Source organism: Rousettus aegyptiacus, unplaced genomic scaffold (assembly GCF_014176215.1).
Source record: "Rousettus aegyptiacus isolate mRouAeg1 unplaced genomic scaffold, mRouAeg1.p scaffold_m13_p_4, whole genome shotgun sequence".
In the NCBI taxonomy this organism is placed as follows: Eukaryota; Metazoa; Chordata; class Mammalia; order Chiroptera; family Pteropodidae; genus Rousettus; species Rousettus aegyptiacus.
Genome location: NW_023416307.1, coordinates 132,658,414 through 132,678,881, shown reverse-complemented (window position 1 = coordinate 132,678,881; position 20,468 = coordinate 132,658,414). Strand labels below are relative to the sequence as shown.

General features: G+C 33.9%; 1 protein-coding gene across 3 annotated transcripts in view; it reads left to right on the top strand.

Moving 5' to 3' along the window:
* ANKRD28 (ankyrin repeat domain 28) overlaps window positions 1-20,468 on the top strand; it is a 153,007-nt gene that overhangs the window by 56,430 nt on the left and 76,109 nt on the right. Inside the window, exons 1-3 of one of the 3 annotated variants that reach the window (XM_016140231.2) lie at window positions 1,263-1,566; window positions 4,201-4,284; window positions 20,195-20,273. Coding sequence is in view for 2 of the 3 variants with exons in the window: in XM_016140229.2 (XP_015995715.2) it covers window positions 2,972-3,088; window positions 4,201-4,284; window positions 20,195-20,273 (280 nt within the window). In the remaining variant the exon portion in view is untranslated. Of the gene's footprint in view, window positions 1-1,262; window positions 3,089-4,200; window positions 4,285-20,194; window positions 20,274-20,468 lie in introns of those variants that run through there. The other 2 variants (XM_016140229.2, XM_016140232.2) reach the window with 2 other exon arrangements.

Here is a 20,468-nt window from a genome sequence, read left to right as displayed (position 1 = left end):
GAGATAGTTAACATCATTTTTGTATGTAAAATACTTCCATGTCTTTAATTTGGCCTTAAAACATTTTTTTTTTATATTTTAAAATACAACTATGTAAATTGTTAGCATATTTTAGTATCTTGGTAAGTTATATTAAGGTTACAAGTTTTTTCATAGATTGTTATTTGATGGTTTTTGTTCTTAAATTCTGGCATTCTTGTGTTAATCTATTTCATGCTGGGGTTTTTTTCCTCCTTATGTTTTTATAAGTAAACTGGCTTTAATGCGTGAGGAGGTAAAATTAGCCCTGAAATACTCATCTAAAAAAACTTGTTTAAGAATTTCATCGCAATAAATAGTATATTCCTTCCTTTCTCAAACTATTCACAATCATCATAGTTATCTGTCTTTTAAGATCACTTTTACAGTCTAGTATTATAGTTTGTAAAGCTCTTGAGAGTGTATGTGTACATACCCTCAATAGAAGCAGAATAGATTAGAAAGAGCATGTGTTTAAAATTAGGCTTAACTTTACTCATTTGAATTAATTTGGATAAAATACTTAATTTCTCAGTCTCGTTTTTTCCTCTATTATATGGGAATGTAGTAAGGTTACTGTGAGTATTAAATGAGAAAGTACATCTAGCACATCATAAATGTTCAAAAAAACTTAGGTTTATTAATGAAAATGCTTGTTGATAGAAGAACAAAGATCGAAGGGGAGATATTTTCTTTGTAATTTTTCTATTGGAAAATATCACCATCGTTGACTAAATGTAGAAAGGGCGGAAGCCAACTATAAATTGGTAGTTTTTGATATTTATAGCTTTTGGAATGTTAATTTTATAGAAGAGGAAAATTCTTTTCTTTCTTTGTGTTACCCTATGCCTTTTTGATGTATAGATAATTCTGTACCAGGAACTTTAAACAATAGTTTTATGTAGCTATTTAACAGGTTTTAAGGCTTTATTCCTTTTCTGGATGTCAAGGTAGAATAATTTCTTCAGTGAAAATTCAAATGCCTCATAGAATTTTAGAGTTAGAATTTCTACATTATGACAATTTTTTTCTTTTAAAAATATGATTTGATTAAATTCAACAACTTAGAACTTGTTAATAAACCTTAAATTTATTTTGTCTAAACTTCTTTGCTTCCTTGAAAGTAACATACATCTGGTAGATTTTAAAATGATCTTGGTAAAAAAAATAAAAATAAAACCTTAGGTTCATGGTTTTTCTATTCTCATAAAATATTTCTCCTTCATTTCTAATTCTGTTATCTGTATTCATCTGTCATTATATGGTTAAACATTTGCTATATTCTAACATACGAAAGCAGTTAAGCTGTTTAGAATTGTTTACTTGCTCAAACCAGTATTAGTCAGCAGAGGCAGTACCCCAGATTCCCTTGTGGCTTTTAGTGGAAAATGTTAAAAGCACACTCATTTTTCAGTTATAGAATTTTTCATTTTGTTCTGGATTAGTCACAGAACTGGCATGAACCTTCTAATTGTGAAGGCTGTCCAAATGCACTATTTTTTCTCCTGCTAGAGGAAGTCACTTCCCGAGCAGTAGCTCAGCTCTCTGGTAAGTGTAACATGTGAGCATTACTAGGCATTTCATCCTGCGGTTCTGCAGTCTTTGCTATTCAGACTGTTGCTCAGTTGGAATGTTTCTGTGGGGCCGATCCCGAGGTTCTTTGGATATTTTTTAAGGACCTACTCATTTGGAGGTGTCAGTGGCGTTTTGCAAGATCATCTGAGGAACAAGAAAGCATCTGAAATCTACTGAAAAGAATAACTGTAGCAGTTTTCACAGTGGAAGGAAACTGTTGGCACAGATGATTGAATAAAGTAGTTGACTCAAAGAAGATGCAGAGTCTGCTGTTTTTTCCTCTGAATGAAGACTGTTAAATGGAAGCTGTATTCTTGTGAAGATCAAAGGAAACACTGGAATGATAAACTACTGGATTTTTTTTTCCTCTCTTTTTAAATGAAAAGCCTGAAGCAGTAATTCGAGCTCAAATGCCTTCTAATTCCTTCGTGGCCTGCCTGTTCTATTAGGATTCCCTGCTAACACCATTTCTGCCTGGTGCCTGTGCCCTTTTGCTGGAGCAGCCGCAGACAACTATCTGATGGAGAAAGAATGAACGCTCTGCCTTGCTTACGCTATCGATGGAAATAAAGCTGTGTTTCTTCTATTATGTGGAATATCTAGATTAATTAAGCTGTATTTTAATACCAAGAGTCCTATTGTCTCTTGTGTTCTGACTCATTACATGTAAATGTACTGCAGCTTTGCTATTAATGCAGTGTTGTTGTTTTTTTTCTTTCCCAAACACAGAAAGAATTGTCAACCTCTGAGCAGCATTTTAAGAATTTGTGCTGAGCTCTAGATGTGCTTTTTTTTTTTTCTTTCTGGATAGTATCTGCATTAAACTAGTAAAGCTGAAGAAACGAAGACAAATTAGAAGTGGATCTTTTTATTTTCAATTATAAGCAAGCCAGCTACTGGTAACTCTATGACCTTGTAGGCAAGAGTGAGTATAGCTGTAATTTTCTCTGTCGCAGCAGTTGTGTCTCATTTCGTTCTGCCTGGTGTGACGGTATCACCCAAAACAATGTTCTTTTTATGCAAGTAAATTTCTGAGACAGAAAGCAATATGGCTATTTTAGTAGGGGAAAACTATTTTTGAATTAGCTTGTACTGGACTCAGTTTTAGTTATTGACATGTTGATGTGAAATTTCTTTTAAGTATTGCAATAACCCAACAGAAAGTAACAGAATTTAGTTGTTTTTAGGAAGTTGTGAGTTATGTAGTCATAACTTTAAACTTCAGTTTTTCCGGAGGTACTTATTAACTTTAAAAAACCAGCTATGCTATTCAAAGAATGATTGTAAGTGTTGTACAGAAGAGGAGGAAAAACTACTTGTGTTCTTCCAACTGTGACTTTTATCACATAGCTTGGAAATTAGTATTTTAAAAGAGCGAATGAGTCGAGTGTGTATTGTTGTTTTGGAGGAGGTAGAAGATGAGTCTCCTGCATTCATTTCTAAATCACCACAGGAAAATAAATGCCTACATTCTCCACCTCCTGGAAATGTATTGGTAAGATATGAGAGTTTATATGTTTACTGTATTCTACTGAACTAATAGGGTAAATTTTATTCCTTAAGAATAAACATAGTTAGTTTCCAGTAGTTACATTAAAAACCCAATTTGAAGCAATATATATGTATAAATATGATGCAACATTACTTGTGTGTAAAACATGTTTCTGATTTTTACTTTTTCAGATGTTTAGGTAACATTTCAGAATTTAGTTGCTACCTCTTAATCTCTTAATTTAAGACTTTTTTTAAAATTTGAGAATAGTGATTATGGCAACCACGTTTCTGTTTTCATTTTGTGGTTTTAAAAATTGATGTAAGAATGAGGAACTCTGTGTTTTAGGAAAGGTTGACTACTGCCAGCAACGCTGGGGCACAGACTTTTTGCAATAAATTTTATGTATATACATGCAAGACTTTTATTCTTAACCTTACTTTTAATGCTTTTGTCAATTGGCTTCTTGTTTGACTAGTATAATATGATACCTTATCAGAGAGTCACTGTGTCGTTGATTAGGAAGTTGTTATATTTAGACATGCACGTGTTTTTCTCTTCATATTATTCATATATACAATATTTTTTGGTCTTTGAATAGTAGTGATTTTCATCAATTGCCAGCTTTTCTTTCTTTGGGTTTATATCTTTATACATGTTTGCTAACCCATGCAAGTTATTTTAATGTCCCAAATAGAACTTTTCAAAGAAGCCTTCTTTCATGGGCCTTAATGATGCCTGGGAACTGTTTGACAAGTTGTGTCCCATAAGTAGACGTTGAGATGTCACACTTGTATTTAGCAGAAACTTTCTTTTTACCACATATATACACATAAGGCATACACTCATAAAAAATAAAATCCGATTGCATTTATTATACCACCTAGTGTTTGTCATACTGAATTAATTTTTTTATTAGGCCTTTTTTTCTCCAAGAAGGAATCCTGTATTTGCATACGATTTGACTTCACAACACTTTTGGTTAATATCAAAATCCAAATGGTTATTCTCGCTATAGGGAAGAAAATTTTTAGATTTAAAACTTACGTAGAAATATCTTTAAAATATCATCCATGTGCTGTAATTAATGTTTTTATTACTTTCTTATATTTTAGCCATCACTGGTGCAAGCTATATTTAATGGAGATCCTGATGAAGTTCGAGCACTAATATTTAAGAAAGAAGATGTTAACTTTCAGGTAACAGAATTCACTGATACCAGTCTTTAAAGCTACTTTTAAAATCTCTTTCCTAGAGTTATGATATTTGTTAAAAATACATAACGCAATTCTGTAACAGTTCTTTTAATTGAAGTTGTAAGGGACTTGAGGCAAAAAAGGAAATGACTGGACAAATATTCAAGAGAATTAGGAGCCAACGAGGGTCCTTTGTTCCTCTGGCTTTTTACTGTGAAATTTTTCACAGAAAAGTTGAAAAACATACTCTTAATACCCATATACTCTCCACTTAGATCCAGCATTGTTAACATTTTCCAATAGTTGCTTTCTCACTCATATTTAACATAGATTTTACATATTTTTTTCTTTTTATTCTGCTGAATGCCATTTGAAAGTAAATTGCAGACTTTTATACTTCACTGTTAATTACTTGTGTGCATTTAAGATGAGAGTTTTTGTGAACTCAAAATAAAAGACATTTCTATTAAGTTTATAATATATCTAATTTTATTACGAGATCATATTTGCTTTCCTTTAATAATCCTGATAAGTGTTATACACAAAGACTCATCTGAGTCTCTCAGTAAAGAAAGACATATTGTTTGAAAAGTCTCCAAATTTAAAGATGTAGCGGATTCAACATTCAGGACTGACATGAGGTACAATTTTGGAAAGAGTGGGTATATAGATAATTTCCTCTCTGTACGGTTTCCAGTAGCCAGTAGTTTCTTTAGTTACTAAATTGAGGCTGAGAATAATATAATTTACTATAACATGATCAAATTTGTTAATATATATATATATTTATTGGAAACACATGTTTCAGTACATATTTAATAGTTTAGTCCTCTGAATTATGGAGGGTGGGGAGAGGTCATGATTCATAGTCACTATAGCAACACTAAAACAGATGACCTAGAAATGATTGGTAATTCTAAGAAAGCCTTACCCTGAAAGCTCATCTCAAACTCTCATCTTTCCTCCATTCTTTCATATATATTAAAGTGACCACTTAATGTTAAGTAGTATAAAAAGTATTTATTTTTTAAAGTTGGATTATTCAAATAGATGTGAATCTTTAGCTAAAATGTTTTGTTGTGACATTGGGTAGTGATCAAAATGCTAGCATCACTTTTTTTTTCGTACTCTTAAACCTTTTTAAGTGAGTTACCTTTAAGTCTATATTTGTGCACCTAATTCAGGATTTATTTTTTAGTTTGAATGAAGTATCTGGTCACTTTACCTTGTTAGGGTGTCTGGAGAGTCTCCTTTTCTTAGGACAGAAAATAGTTATAGGTGTAGACATAAAAAGAAGGAAAAGAGCTTTCTGTTTAACTCTTGTTTTTGTTTTTTGTTTTTGTTTTTTTTTAAATAGTACTAATAAATCTTGATGAGAAAGTTTGAACTATACTCCTACTTACCATGGTTAATTTCTCTGTTGTTACAAGGTCTTATTATAGCTAACACTGCTTTTCTACTATGTTAATCAACTTATCCTAAGTTTTAAAAAACTTATTCAGAATCATTTTTGAGCATCGGTTTATTCTGCTGAGATGTCCTTGGTAGCTATTATGTATGTATAACTAGTGTGTGACCTCTGCACAAAACTTTTATGAATTTCAGCCTCTGCTTGCAGAGTTCTTTCTTTACTCACTTTTAACCACTATTTTTAAATATCTCCTAGCTTGTCCCTTCCTCCGAAACTTGGTGTAAAACCGAAAGCTAGGTCAGTGCTGTACTTCAGACCAGGAGGCCCTTCTTGAGGGTGACTCTTCCATTGCCTTCAGTGATTCATGTGTTTTTGACAGATTTATTTTATGGTTGCTTTTAGGTCTTTTCTCTTGTCACTCAGTAGTTGACAGTAATATTTGTTAAATCTTTGGCTATTCTAATTTAAGGTGGTAAATTTTTTCTTTTTCTATGTTTGTCCTCTGTGATAAGGAATCACATGAGGTTTTAAGAGATGTAAAGAGTATGTATGTGTGTGATAAAACTTACACTGTTTTGTCATTTAAAATCCATTGACTCTTGATAGGTAATAAAATATTTTTAAGCTTTATGTCATTGTGACAGTGATGTTTTCGAAAATAAATTTGTTTAAATATGTGTTTCGGAATAACATCAGACTTTTTTTTTTAACTTACATTTTTAATAAATTTTTAGAGTGGGTTAAGTATTCAGATTTGTTTTTATACTGTTAAATAAACATTGTTACTATTTTAGATTAGTTTCTTCAGTCATATCCTGAAGTTTTGAATACCATGGACCACTAAACAGCATCCATCTTAGTAACACACCTAATTGGTTTTTAACAGAACCGTAAAATATTATGCCTTCATATTATTTGGTCTGAGAAGGAAACCTATTGTAGAAGCTAGGCAAGGTGATTTCACTAGGAAATACTAGAGTTTTATATTTGGAGGCTTTGGGCCACAAATGATAGACTACCTGGCTAAATACAGGTTTCTTGCTTATATAATAATTTCTTACAGAGCAAGCTGATTTAGGGGTTGGTTAAGACAGTGATGTCAGAGCTCTGGGTGAACTTCTCTGTGAGACTCTTGGCTTCCTGCTTATGATAAAGAGATGGCTGTTGGCATCCTGTACTGGTAACAAACCAAAGAAAGTGGAAAGTGGACTCTCCCTTTACATTTCCTTTCTTTTCTTTTTTTAATCAAGCAAAAGCATCTTTTCCAGAATCCCCACAAAACTTCCCCTGAGGTTCTCTTGGCTACAAGTGTACTCTAAACCAATCCACCAGCAAAGGTAGAATGAGAATTAGCTTTTTACTTAGATCAGTCATTGTTCATTGCCTGGCTCATCTCTGGGGTGAGAATAGAGGCTAGAGGCTTATGATCAATGATTATACTCCTTATTTGGAGAAAATCAGCATTTTCATAGGAAAGAATAAAGAGGAAATAGTTTGGATAGGCCACCTAACTTCTTCAAGACTCAGTTTTCTTTTGTTGTAAATTGTGTCGGGTTACATTAATGGCCTTCAGGGTGTTGTCTCACCCCAAATTTAGGATGCTCTAAAAAATTCCAAGTGACCTTGAATGACCTCCTGCTTTTACCCAGAAGGTTTCATTTGTATTTCTAGATTTATGTAACCAAAATAATAGTAATAATAGTGATGACGATGATGTTGATAATTATAATAATGATAATAATATGCCTTTCTCTAGGATTTATTAGAACTTAATGCCATGTCGTGGACCCCAAATAATTGAAAGTGAAATATTAACACATTTCAGAGTAAAGATCTGACTTTATATGAAAATTATTTTCTACAAGGAGAAATTATTTTTCTCTTTCTACAATGATAGAAGTTTGTGTTAATTGTTCATTTTATTTTAGAGGCAGTGATATGCTTGAACATTTTTATGTTACTTGATTTATCTCACAAAAGAATCTTGTAAACTTGGTAAGTTAATGTTTCTATTCTACCAATAGGTGACAAAACTAAAATTCAGAAAGGTTAAATGTCTCCAGGACCAGTAAGTATAGCAGAACAGGAATTTGAACTCATGTCACACTCGATGATAACTGGGGAAATAAAAAAGTAAACTAGAAAGAGGGAAACTTTTTCTTTTGCTAATTAGTGCCATAAAGCAGTGTTTCCCACACCTTTTGGCACCAGGGACCTGTGCTCCCATGAAATCTAACGCCTGATGATTTGAGGTAGAGCTGAGGCGGTGATGCTAGCACTGGGGAGCGGCTACAAATACAGATGAAATTTCATTCGTTCACCCACCCGCCATAAAGCAATAATGATTCAAAAATAGATTTTTCCTCCTAAAAGTTATGTCCATGTTCTGTGGACGTTTACCTTTTAAACTATAGTACAAATGTGATTCTAATTTTCACGATGCCAAGTGCTATTAGCATTGCAAATGAATAAACACAAGCCTGCCTTCATGCCATATATTATGGCTGGATAAAAATGTTATCCAAAATAGTATCAAACGGGAGGTAATTATAATCCAGCCAATGCTGTTTCTAGTTTTTAAAACAGGAAAACTTAGATTGAGGGACCCTTTTTTAACTCAAAAGAGTTGACTTAAGAGTCAGTAAGTAGATCCTGCCTGTATTATATAACAATATTTTTTAATATGCTGCCTTGTATATTTTACTTATTGGCTTCTGAATTTAGATGTACTTCATTCAAAATATTTTGAGATTGGTTTTGCTATTGTAGTCTTCCAAATTACTAACATCTTAAGCTTTCAAAAATACTGGGATCATTGAAACAATGTTGATTTTATTTTTTCAGATGAAGTGCTCGGCAAATAGTTACATGTGCATGTATATACATGTACATCACACAAGCAGATTATTTTCGTTATTGTAATATTTTAATATTTATAATATTAATTTTATTATAATATTGTGGGCAGTTACCACAAAGTAGTAAACTCTTGAGTTTACACAGGTTGCGTGAATTCCACCTACCCCCACCCTTCCCAGTGTTCTCTAGTCTTTTCTGGAACTTAGCAAGAAGTACTCTGATCTTTAACAAATCTTTCTCGTGGCTACATGTTGCTTCTGCTGGCTTGCAGTATACCAAGCTGTTAATAATGTTTCTTGCTAAACTCTTAAAACCTCTTCAGTTATCTGAGATGATGTGCACTGCCTTTCCTAAAATCGTATGTATGTATATGGTCATCTGAGCTACCAATAGAAATTGGTATTGGAGCCCACAACCCTGCAGCCCCATCTCAAGTGTACCCACCCGGCTACTGCTGGCTTCCACGTAACATGGAGTTGAAAGGACCAGAAAAGAAGAGAGAATTAATTCAGCTTCCACCCAGAAGAGAATTCTCCTGTAGTTTTTCCATGTCTAGAAACTGCAACTCTCTTCTATTCTTGTCAGTGCTTCTAGATTCTAGCCTCAGATATTTAAAATTTTCTTCACCAATGTTCACATTTCTCCCAACGTCCATAAATGAGTTCTGGGTATTATGGTGGTCCTGAAACAGGGAAGGTATTGTCTGATGAAACCAACTAGGTTTGTTTGTTTGTTTAATTAAATTTATTGGGGTAACATTGGCTAATGACATAACATAAATTTCGGGTGTACAATTTTATAATACAACATCCATATACTCTATATTGTATACTCCCCATTGAAGTCTAATCTCCTTATGTCGCCTTGTATTTGACCCCCTTTACCTTCTCCCTCCTCCCCTGGCCCCTTTCCCCGCTGGTAACCACCATTCTGTTGGTCCGTATCTATAAGTTTGGAACTAGCTATTTTTGCATCTAGAAACTGATGGTGACTTATTTTTGTATTACGTTCATCTTGTTGCTTATTTAGCATTACATGTTCTGCATCTTATTTCTATCCCCAATATATTTTGGGAATCAGTTCATATAAGTATATAGAGAGCTTATTCATTCTTTTGTATAGCCATATAGTTTTACATAATGTGTTTATAACAATTTAACCAATTCCCTTAAAGGGCACTTGGATTATTTTTAATCTTGCTAATTGATAATGGGATCTTTTCACCAAGTAAACAAATTCTGCTTCACTGGACAAGCAAAAATTTTAGAATTTTGTATTTATTATGACTATTAAATATATTTATCAACTTCTCAAGGAGACTAAATATCCCCTAAGTTATTTGTTTTAGTGGACATTTATATATAAATTGGTGGGTAAGTAGATGGTATTTTTATAGAAATCAAGTATCTCGTATACTTAAAAATAATCCTGGTGATTTTTATATTTATACTTACATAAAAATAAAAATGATAGTTATTTAATATAGCAAAAATGTCAAAGTTCTAAATTTCAGACTGAGCTGAGGTTATTAATTGATTTGAAATTATTAATCTGATAGGTCTTAGCACTACAGCCAATTTTTGTTTTATTGAGGTGTGATTGAAATACAATAAATTGCATATATTTAAATTATACAGTTTCGTAAGTTTTGACATTTGTATATAACTATAAAACTGTCACCACACTCAAGATAGATTCCATTTGTCCCTAACCTCTGATCTGCTTTGTGTCCCTATAGATTAATTTATTTTCTGGAGCTTTATAGAAATGGAATTATACAATATGCCCATCTTTTATCTAGCTTTTTTTTCACACACTGTAATCGTTTTGAGCTGCATCCATGTTGTGGCATGTAATAATAGTTAATTCCTTTCTGTTTCTGAGTAAGTATTCCATTGTATCGATAATATATAATTTGGTTTTTTTTTTATTCACCTACCTATTAATAGACATTTGAGTTGTTTCCCTTTTTCATCTATTACAAATAAAGCTACTATAAGCATTTGTGTAGAAGTTCTTGGGTAAATATCTAGTGGTGGAGTAGTCAGAACACATGGTAGGTGTCTGTTTAACATTTTAAGAAACTGCAGCTGTTTCCAAACTGGTTGTACCATTATACATTCCTACTAACAATAAGAGAATTCCAGTTTTTCCACATCTTCACCAATATTTAGTATGCTTAGTCTTTTCTCATGTTGAACATTCTAATAGATGTTTATCTCATTGTGGTTTTCATTTGCATTTCTGTGATAACTGATGATGATGAGCAACTTTTCATGTGCTCCTTGGCAATCTGTATGTCTTTGGTGAAATGTCTTCTCTAGTGGTTTTGCTAGTTGTTGTTGTTGTTGTTGTTGTTATTATTATTATTATTATTATTATTATTATTAGATTGTTTTCTTACTTTCTAAGCTTTCTAATTTGCCCCACGGTAAGAATCATGCCTTCCATTTTTTCGAATAGTTAGGAAAAGATCTTAGAGATCAAGTAGTTAAATTATCTCTGTCGTAGATAAAACTAAGGCCCTTGAAGTTTATTTCATTTGGTCACTTTCATTTAGCAAATGTAGGAGTAAGAGCCCAGTTTTCTTAATGTCCAGTTTAGTTTTTTGTTTATGTTGTCACCCCTCAATTCTGCCTAGTGGCTTAGTAGTACAAGGAATTTCTTAGCTTTTCTCGTTAGGTGTAAGTATATAGCTCTCAGGAAATACTCGATATCTAATTTGGTATAATTTGGTGTGTTGGTTCATTCCTTTGACAAATATGTTGCTATGCTGGGTAATCGGGAAACCAGTCGTACATACTTTTTTATCCCTGCTCTTCTGTCCTCTTTCATGACTCAGCGTATCAGTCGTGCCTACGTTGTCTCCAACTTCCTTTACTTCACCTTCAACTTCTGTTCACTCTTCAGGCTGCAGCTTATGGTAGGCAGAACTCTAAGATGGTCCACGGGAGTCTCACGCCCTGGTGAGACTCAATTATCATCAATAATCTCCTGCAGTTGATTATAGGAAGATGAGATTAGCTATGTGGACTTGACCTAATTACATGAACTCTTTAAGTCTGGCTTCAGAGTTGGAAACAAAGGTAGTAAGGAATTTGATGTGGGGTAGACTATCTTTTGTGGATTTTGAAGATGGGGGGAGTCACATTGCAAGGACTGTGGGCACTATGTAGGAACAGTGGTCAACTTCTGGCGGACAGGAAGGAAAATTGGAACCTCAGTCAGACAACCACAAGGACCTGAATTTTGCCTGAATGAACCTAGAAGGGGATTCTTCCTAGTCAGGCCTCCTGATGAGAATGCAGCCCATTGACACCTTGACTTCAGCTTTATGAGAAACACTGAGCAGAGAACCTAGCCAGCACCTTGCATGGACCTCTGTCCTACAGAACTGTGAACTAATAAATGACTGTTGTTTTAAGCTGCTGAACTTGTGGTAATTTGTTATACAGCAATAGAAAGCTAATATAAGACTTATATACCTCTTTTTCTGGAACACCTTTTCTGGCCCCCCAGATGTGCTCCCCATATCAGTCTAATAGATGCCCACAGCACTCTGAACTTCTCCTTTATAACATTCATATTAATTGACTTGTGTCATGTTCATAACTTTAACTCTGGAGATTAAATTATTTTTAATTTAATTTTTAACAATTTTAAATTATTTTTTGTTTGAATTATTCTTTGTATTTATACCTCAGTATATGGTAAGTAGTAGCTATTTAAAAATGTTAGAAGTGAATGCTTAAAAACAAAACATAGTCCCCTGGCTTCAGCAACTTTATAATTTAAAGGCGTTTGGCCATGTTGTGTGTGGGTACTTTTGTTTTTGTTTGTGTGTAGGGTATGTTTTGGTTTTGCTTTTGGTGGGTAGGAGCATTCAGTTTTTCAGTTTCCCAAGTGCAATTAAGCTAACCTGACTTCTTACCGTGGTCATTTGCCTTGCATGCTCATCAGGACTTGTATTAGACAATTCAGATCACTTTGACAGGAAAGGTTAATTCTTTAAAAAAAGTAAAAAATCAAGTGCACATGAAATGTTTGTGGACAAAGGCAATGTTCTTTTATAAAATAATAACTCAGTTGTTTGTAGCATTCTGTTGATGGTCCTTCAGGGTATTGACCTTATAGGCACATGCTCTACCCTATTCTCTGCCAAGGGAACTAAATCCCATCCTGCCCTCAGTGCTCAGGGACAGAAGTTGGTTTTAGGGAAGGCCTTTAATAAAGTTCTTAGTTATTAGAGTTACTGACACACTAGAAAGCGGCTTTACTTTATTATGTTGTATTGTAAGTATGTCATTATCAGTAAATAAAAGTAAAGTTTGCAGGATTGCTGAACACATAGCATGAAAGCAACGCAGGAAATAATGGGACCCTCAGGGGTAAAGATGGGATGGTGGGAGCTGCCATCCATTGTTAGGAACTGCCTAATAAGTCAAGAGTATAGTTTTCGATAACATGGGGTTCACTTTTCAGATTATGCTGCCAAAACAGTGTTATATATAAACAAGTCTAAATAGCTGATACATTAGTGATTGTGTGTAAGCGGAAGTACCTGTAACAGCCAGTCAGATTTGGGAAAGAAAATTTTTTGTCCCATCCTATCCCAAATCATGTATTCATGAAGGAAATATTTTATATTTTATTTGAATTACATAATTTTAGATTACTGTGAAAGTCGATGATTTAATTAATGGATTAATTGCTAAGTAAATATACATTTTCCATAAAATTAGTGACAAAGCCTTGAGATACATTTTTTATATATTAATGTAATTATTTAGTGTGTAAAACATGTAAATTACATAAATATTTTAAACTGCTAATGTACCATTTTTTCTTTGGTAGTTTTTATAGTGAATCAATGATTTGAATTACCTACTGAAGTATGTTCTCTTACAGAAGCTCAAAAAATAAATGAATCATTTTAGGATACATTTATTTTTGTATATGAGAAAAAATATCAATTACAAAATGCTGTATGTTAAGTTTTTATCATTAGTTTGGAAGATAAATATGTACTGTGAAGGGTTCAGGATTTTGTACATAAACCTCAGTTACATAAATTATTTTGTTTTTGGTTTTTTAAGATTGCCCTACATAAATTTCTGATAATAAAATTTCTATTTTTATTCTTAATTCTTTTGTAGACCCAAATTGGTGGTTGGGGGAAGGGCATGGGTACAAGGGCGAGTAGCTTTCTGTTTTAATTTTCAGGTGACCTATTCATTTTCATTTTCATTAGTTCAGGAGAACAAAACTTGCTGAGCCAACAAAGGAAGCTACTGTTCTCAACAGAAGTATCATGTCAGAGCCTGTGTCTTCTGCCAAATTTTGATAAGCTTTTCAAAACTTTTAGTTCAGATGTATTTTAATTGCTCATATTTTGTTAAGCTGTTTTTCTATTTTTCAGTTTTGAGAGTTCTTTATTATGAATGCAACTTTGCTGTCAGATACACGATTTGCAAATGTTTTCTCCAATGTATGTGTTGAATTTTTATCCTCTTAACTGTGACTTCCTGAAAGCAAATATTTTTCATTTTGATAAAGTTTAATTTATCAACTTCATAGATTGTGCTTTTGTTGTCATATCCAAGAACTCTGCCTAATCTACGTATTTTCTCCTGTAAGTTTTAAAATACTGCATTTGGCAGTTGGGCCTATAATCTCGTGATTTAATTTTTGTAGTAGGTGTTAATATAGATCAATGTTTATTTTTTAGCATATGGCTCTCTAGGACCATTTATTGAAAAGATAATATCTCCACTTAATTGCTTTTGTACTTTTGTCAAAAGTCAATTGATCATATTTGCATGCATTTATTTATGGACTCTTGACTATGGTTACGTCTTTTTTCCCCTCATACTGCATTGCTTTGATTACTACAACTTTATAGTAATTCTTGAAATTGCAGTTATAAATGGAGTCAATTCTCCTTCTGTCACTCCAAGGCACTTAGTTAGTCCCCAAAATAAGTTTCATCAAATAATATAATTAATGAAGTCATTCGTTAGATATATCTTCCTTGCTTACTAACCATAAATAAATTTAATAATTGGTTTCCATGTGTAAATCTTATGGTTATATGTATAGTCTAATAGACAGTTTGATATTTTTATGTTCAGATTTATCTTATGATAGATTCTCCTGTTTCTCCTATTTTACGTGATTCTTTTCTAAGAAACGAAAATCTCACTTCTTCCCAGACTTTGTACTTTTAAGTATCACCTAGTCGTGATTAATCCAAATAGAGGGCTATGAAAAAGAATATTAAATTGTCATGCTGTAGAAAATTTTTCTGAAGTAGGACCATAGTAATACAGTTATAGAAGGGCAATGAATCTGTTGTTACTGCGGTGATTTTTTTTAAAAATGTTATTTTCTAAGATGCACCATATGTCCAGATGTTTACGAATAAACACATGCACATAAAGAATGATTGCTACCTCATTGTTGCTTGTTTAAACTGTAAGGGAATGAAGCAGTCCAAAGTGTAATTGCAAGAGGAAACCTGACCTATGAGTCAGGCAAACTAGATTCTAGTCTATGTGTCCTTCAGTGGTTTAGCATCTCTGAGCCTTGCTTTTCTCATTTGTAAAATGAGATAATTGAATTAGATGATCTCTTCAGACTATTTCTTTTCCTTATATTTTACTTTGACAACTCCATGAACTATTCTATTTCTTTATGAATTATATCACTTAAACCTAGGTTATTTCACAGCATTTGGCGGCAGAGGGGAATACTTTAGCAGATTTCAGCTTAGATTTCAGTTAATGTTCCTTTATCTTTTGTTATATTTTTCCTTTCAGTGGGTAGTAACAAAATTGATTTGAATTTGTCCTCTAGGTGTCTTATTTGTTCTGATACTTAACGCATACCACATTGTCTAGAAAACTCAAGTACCTGGAAAGAGACAATCAGAGGCTATATAAAAGCCACCAAGTGGCAGAAACTTTGGCTGCTTACTTAGTTTTCATTCATTGTTCCCCTTCTTCTACTGGGCCGAGCTCTGATTTTTTGGGGGTATCTTATCCTCAACTTCACTCACTGGAAGATAATCCCATTCCCACCTCCAGGAGTAATCAAGTGGTTGGTTGATTTAGGCAGAGCAGATGACATAAGACAGGCCAATAAGAAGTGAAAGGAAGTTACGCAGGTACCTTCTGGGCAGTTTTCTCACCGCTTAAAAAGAGACACAGGAGAATTCCATTTCCAGTTCCACATGTAAGAAACTTGGAAGTCACCATTTAGTCCTAACATAAGTAAAAAGCTGAACAGATAAAAAATTTTTCTTGAGGGTCTATAAAAGAGGGGAGAACATAGGGCAAACCACTGCCTCCAAGATTGGGGAGACACAGGCAAATACAGGGAGCCACAGTTTTATAAGAGCAGACTCAAAGTAGAAACTGCCTCTGGAATCAATGCTAGGGTAGGAAAACCTGAACTATAATTGATGAATTGCTAGAGGTTCAGTATGGACAACTCTTAAGAGTTAAAAAAGCCAGGGAACCCAGTCATAGGGAGGGCTTCCCTACCCAGTATTATCCAGGAGCTCTACCAGGCACTCACAGTAAATATTGGAGAACATTCCCTTCATGCTTCTAGCAGAGGGATGAGAATAGGAGCCATTTGAAATATGCCAGAGAACTCTGTTCTTAACAGAGCCTATCCTGAGGACAGGGGTGGGGGTCGGGGGAGGCAAGTTAACCAGAGACTAACCTGCTGGGGTATATTATTAGAGCCTGACTGTTCTGGAAGAAGGAAAATGCCCAACTCCAACCCACTCTAGCCATCCTGTCTCACAGTGGCAGGGAAGGGTACTGAAAACACTTGTGAAGTTCACAGACCAGAGGCATAGGCTCACAGAAAGAGACTTAATCATAGAATGTGGTCTCTCTCACTCACAAAATGTCTTATTGTGCAGTACTCATCTTTTTGGTTAAAGGAAGCAGTTTATAGCTTTCCTTTGGAATATTTGAATAACAAGCATCACCATTCTTACTTACCCTTTGGGGCCATTATTAAGTAAAATAAGGGTTACTTGAACATAAGCACCATGATTCTGTCGCAGTTGATCTGATAGTGGAGACAGCTACTAAGTGACTAACGGGGAGCGTAGCTACACTGGACAAAAGGATGATTCACTCCCAGGCGGGACGACACGAGATAGCATCATGCTACTCAGAATGGCGTGCGATTTATAATTTATGAATTGTTTATTTCTGGAATTTTCCATTTAATTCGTTTTTGAACCATAGTTAACCATGGGTAACTGAAACTGTGGGAAGCAAGACCATGGATACTGGGGGACTACTGTATCGCTCACAACCTGGGCTAACTATTGGTATTTAGAAAAGGGAGAGGCAGCCTTGTAGGACTGAACCTTTAATCTGTGGGATCTGATGCTATCTTCTGATAGATAGCGTCAGACTTAGGCTGAATTGTAGGACATCCAGCTGGTGTTGGAGCATTGCTTAGATGGGGGAGGGAGAACCCCCACACGTTAGAATTGGATGCAGAATGCTAACATAGTATTTCATTATTTAGATGGACAGCTAGAAGACCTTTCATCTGATATCGTCCATAACTTGTAGTTGATAAGCTTGTCAAAGTCTGACAGAAGAAATAATAAAAAGTTATCTTTAAGCATTTTACTGTAACAAGTGTATTTATCAGCCATTATTTTAAATTGGGCCAAGGCTTTTTTGTGGACAATGTAGAGTCCACTGACAGGACTTCAGTGTTAATCTTCCTTGCATAGACCATACCCAAATACATTATCTGTAACTCCCATTTTGAGTTTAAATGATGGGAGAATTGAGACACTTCAGAGTCAGACTTTGGCCCAAACCTCTTTCCTTATGTTTACTGTTTGCATTAGTTTTTCCATCATCTTGGCTATACCCAATTCAACGGTACTTTTTTTTTTGGTAGCTTGCCTTTGCCTTTCTATAGTATTCAGTATAGTGATAATGGAAACAATTTGCTTTATCGCTTTTTTCATTCCTATTTCATCAGTTTAACATTAAATCACATAATTATGATTGCAGGTACAATTGGCACAAACAGTGTGGTAACAAACACATCTTACTCTTGTTAAACCTAAATCCAGTGGTGGGAACGAAAGTACAAGGTTTTATTAGTGGTAGCCAAATGGTCAAAATACATGTGCGTGCAAAAGTCACCATTAGAAACAGAGGATATCGATTTATCATGTAAGTCAGTTAAAGAAAGTTTGGTTAAATGAGCATTGATTAACAGTGCTTCTTGTGTTTCATAATTTTAGATAACCATTCCCCTCTTGGTGGGCATTTAAATTGTTTCCAGCATTTTACTTCTTCCTGTGATGATCAATAAATATACTTAATCATTTTGTTCGTACACACATAAGGATATCTTTATCTAAAAAATAAATTCCACAAAATAGGATTAGCATATATAAGGAGATAGAGATTTTTCATTTGATAAATTTTGCTGAAAGGAATTATAAATATATTGCTTGAGTTTCAATATTTAACTGTAATAAAGTAAAATCTAAGGAAAAAATTTAATTAACCAGTTTGTTCCCTTTTTTCTTCTTGAATTTGCTTCTTAGAGAAGGGGAACTACGTTTGTGAGTCATAAAATACATTGAAAGAATTCAAGGCAATGAGTCAGAATTCCAGACATTTCTCACACATAAATGACTCACTTTGTGTGTGTGCTATGTGTGTGGTTTATCCTGTGTAATAGATATGTTTCTTAATTGAGTAAGTCTGATGACATTGAAACACTCTGGGGAAGTTTGCTGTTTAGTGATTAGCACTGAAAAGCCGTAAGCCAAGGATCCTTTTATTAAAATGACTAAATTAGGACTCAGCTTTCAATAAAGTCTGATATTTTAGTGGTTCTGTTTTAGCTTTTTCAATGACTATTTGTCGAATAATTTCTGTGCAAAGAATTCTGTTTGCTATGGTATGTGTTGGAATAAAAATCATGGTCTTGTGAAAGTCCACTGTGGTTAGAGAGACAGGAACTCTTACATGCTGAACAATATTAATAGCCACTAGATCAACCTCCATTTACTGGAACACCTGTTACTATTATAAGAACAAAAACAGTATCACAAATATATTAAAGTTATATGAAGAATGTATGAAGAGCCTGTAATAATTGTGTTACACACATCTTTATAATACTGTTATTGTACTATAGCTAAGCCTTTTTTGATTGCCTATGAATATTTTAAACCTCTCTTTTGAACAGCAGTTTTTCCAAATTTATTCTCAGTAGTTTGTCCTTCCTTAGAGCAATTGGAGTACTGCCAAAATAGAAAATTATTACAATGTGAAATAATTTCTTTTCATTTTTTTAAATCTTAAAAGCTATAATACTCCAGTGTGGTAGGAGACTACAAAATACAATACCTGTTCTTAAAGTTTAACTTCTAGACCATTAAGACAAATTGGGGTCAGATTGATGGGGTAACTCTGCTCTATAAGATCTTTCAGGATGTTGTTTCTTGACATTCTTCTGGAATATTGGCCTACTTCTGCATGGTCAAAATTGGCTCCATTTTGCATCTGCTTTCCAGCCTGTGGGAAGTGGGAAAGCATTAGTCCATTTCTAAGGTGGTTGTCTTTTTAATCAAAGATGACCTTGTGCCATTCACTTCCACTTACATACCATGAGTCCACACCAAGTAACAAAACTTCAAGGAAGCTAGGAGTGTATTCTCTTGCTAGGTGGGTAAATAACCAGATAAAACTTTATTCCTGTGGATGAAGGGGAAAATGAACAATTGAAACAACTAACAATCTGTTACAAAAGCCTATTGTACGTAAGTTTCAAAATAAATATTTCTAAATGTAGAGCTTTCTCCTATGCAGCCAAGTCAGCAACACCCTGTTGTAATTTTAGATGAAGTGTAAATATGAATTAATCTCAGAATGTTACTTTACCCTAAGATCTTGCTTTTCAAACCGAAGAACATTGTTGCTTGAGGGGAGGAAGTATACGAAGCCATGCATTAGATGTAGCTTCTCTTCCTAGAGGAAGTTTGGAAGACTATACATTTTTAGTATTTACAAAGATAGGAATATATTTTAGAGCCAAAAACAAAATTGGCAGGAGTGTTAAGAAAAAATCTTAAGATTATGTTAAGGGATAGTTTTAAACCCCGAGAGATATTTTTTCTTTTTGCCACTGTGGGTATGCCTGTGGAAATATTTTAATAAGCAAACTTTTTGGTTTAAGGTTTGTTTTGTTAGCTAGGCCAGCAACTCTAAGCTGTGTAAAATTATGGAAAGATATTAGCATGGGGAAGGGGTGGTAGGGCGGAGTAAAGGAAATTTTCCTGTGAATATCAGCACCATGTATATCTTTATTCAAAGAAAGTCTGAGAAGCTAATTTCTTTGACTCTTAAATTTTTCTTTTAGTCTTTGCTGCACTTTATATCATTCTTTTAAAGCCTTTTTTTATTTTTTTTTATTTTTTTTTTAGGTTTGTCTTCCCCTAGCAAGGAAATACTCTGTTAATGGGACATGTAGGCTAGACTAGAGCTGTAGTAGTAAGCTGATAGTTACATAGTTTTCTTCATTTAAAGTACATTAACTTTGTATTAAAACATGTTCCACCTTTCCTTCTTATCACAGGACAGTGAAAAGAGAACTCCACTACATGCTGCTGCCTATCTTGGAGATGCAGAAATTATTGAACTGCTTATTTTATCTGGTATGGTAAGCTCTGTATAATAAGAGCACATCATGCATATTTTTTGTCATAATTAATATTTATCAAACCTAATTGACTCTTCATATTTGTTTAATAAGCGGAAACTTTTGTTTATCGTACAAATACTGATCTCATTCATGTGCCAGCTACTGTTCGGAGGTTAGTGTACACGAGAGAACAAAACAAAGATCACTG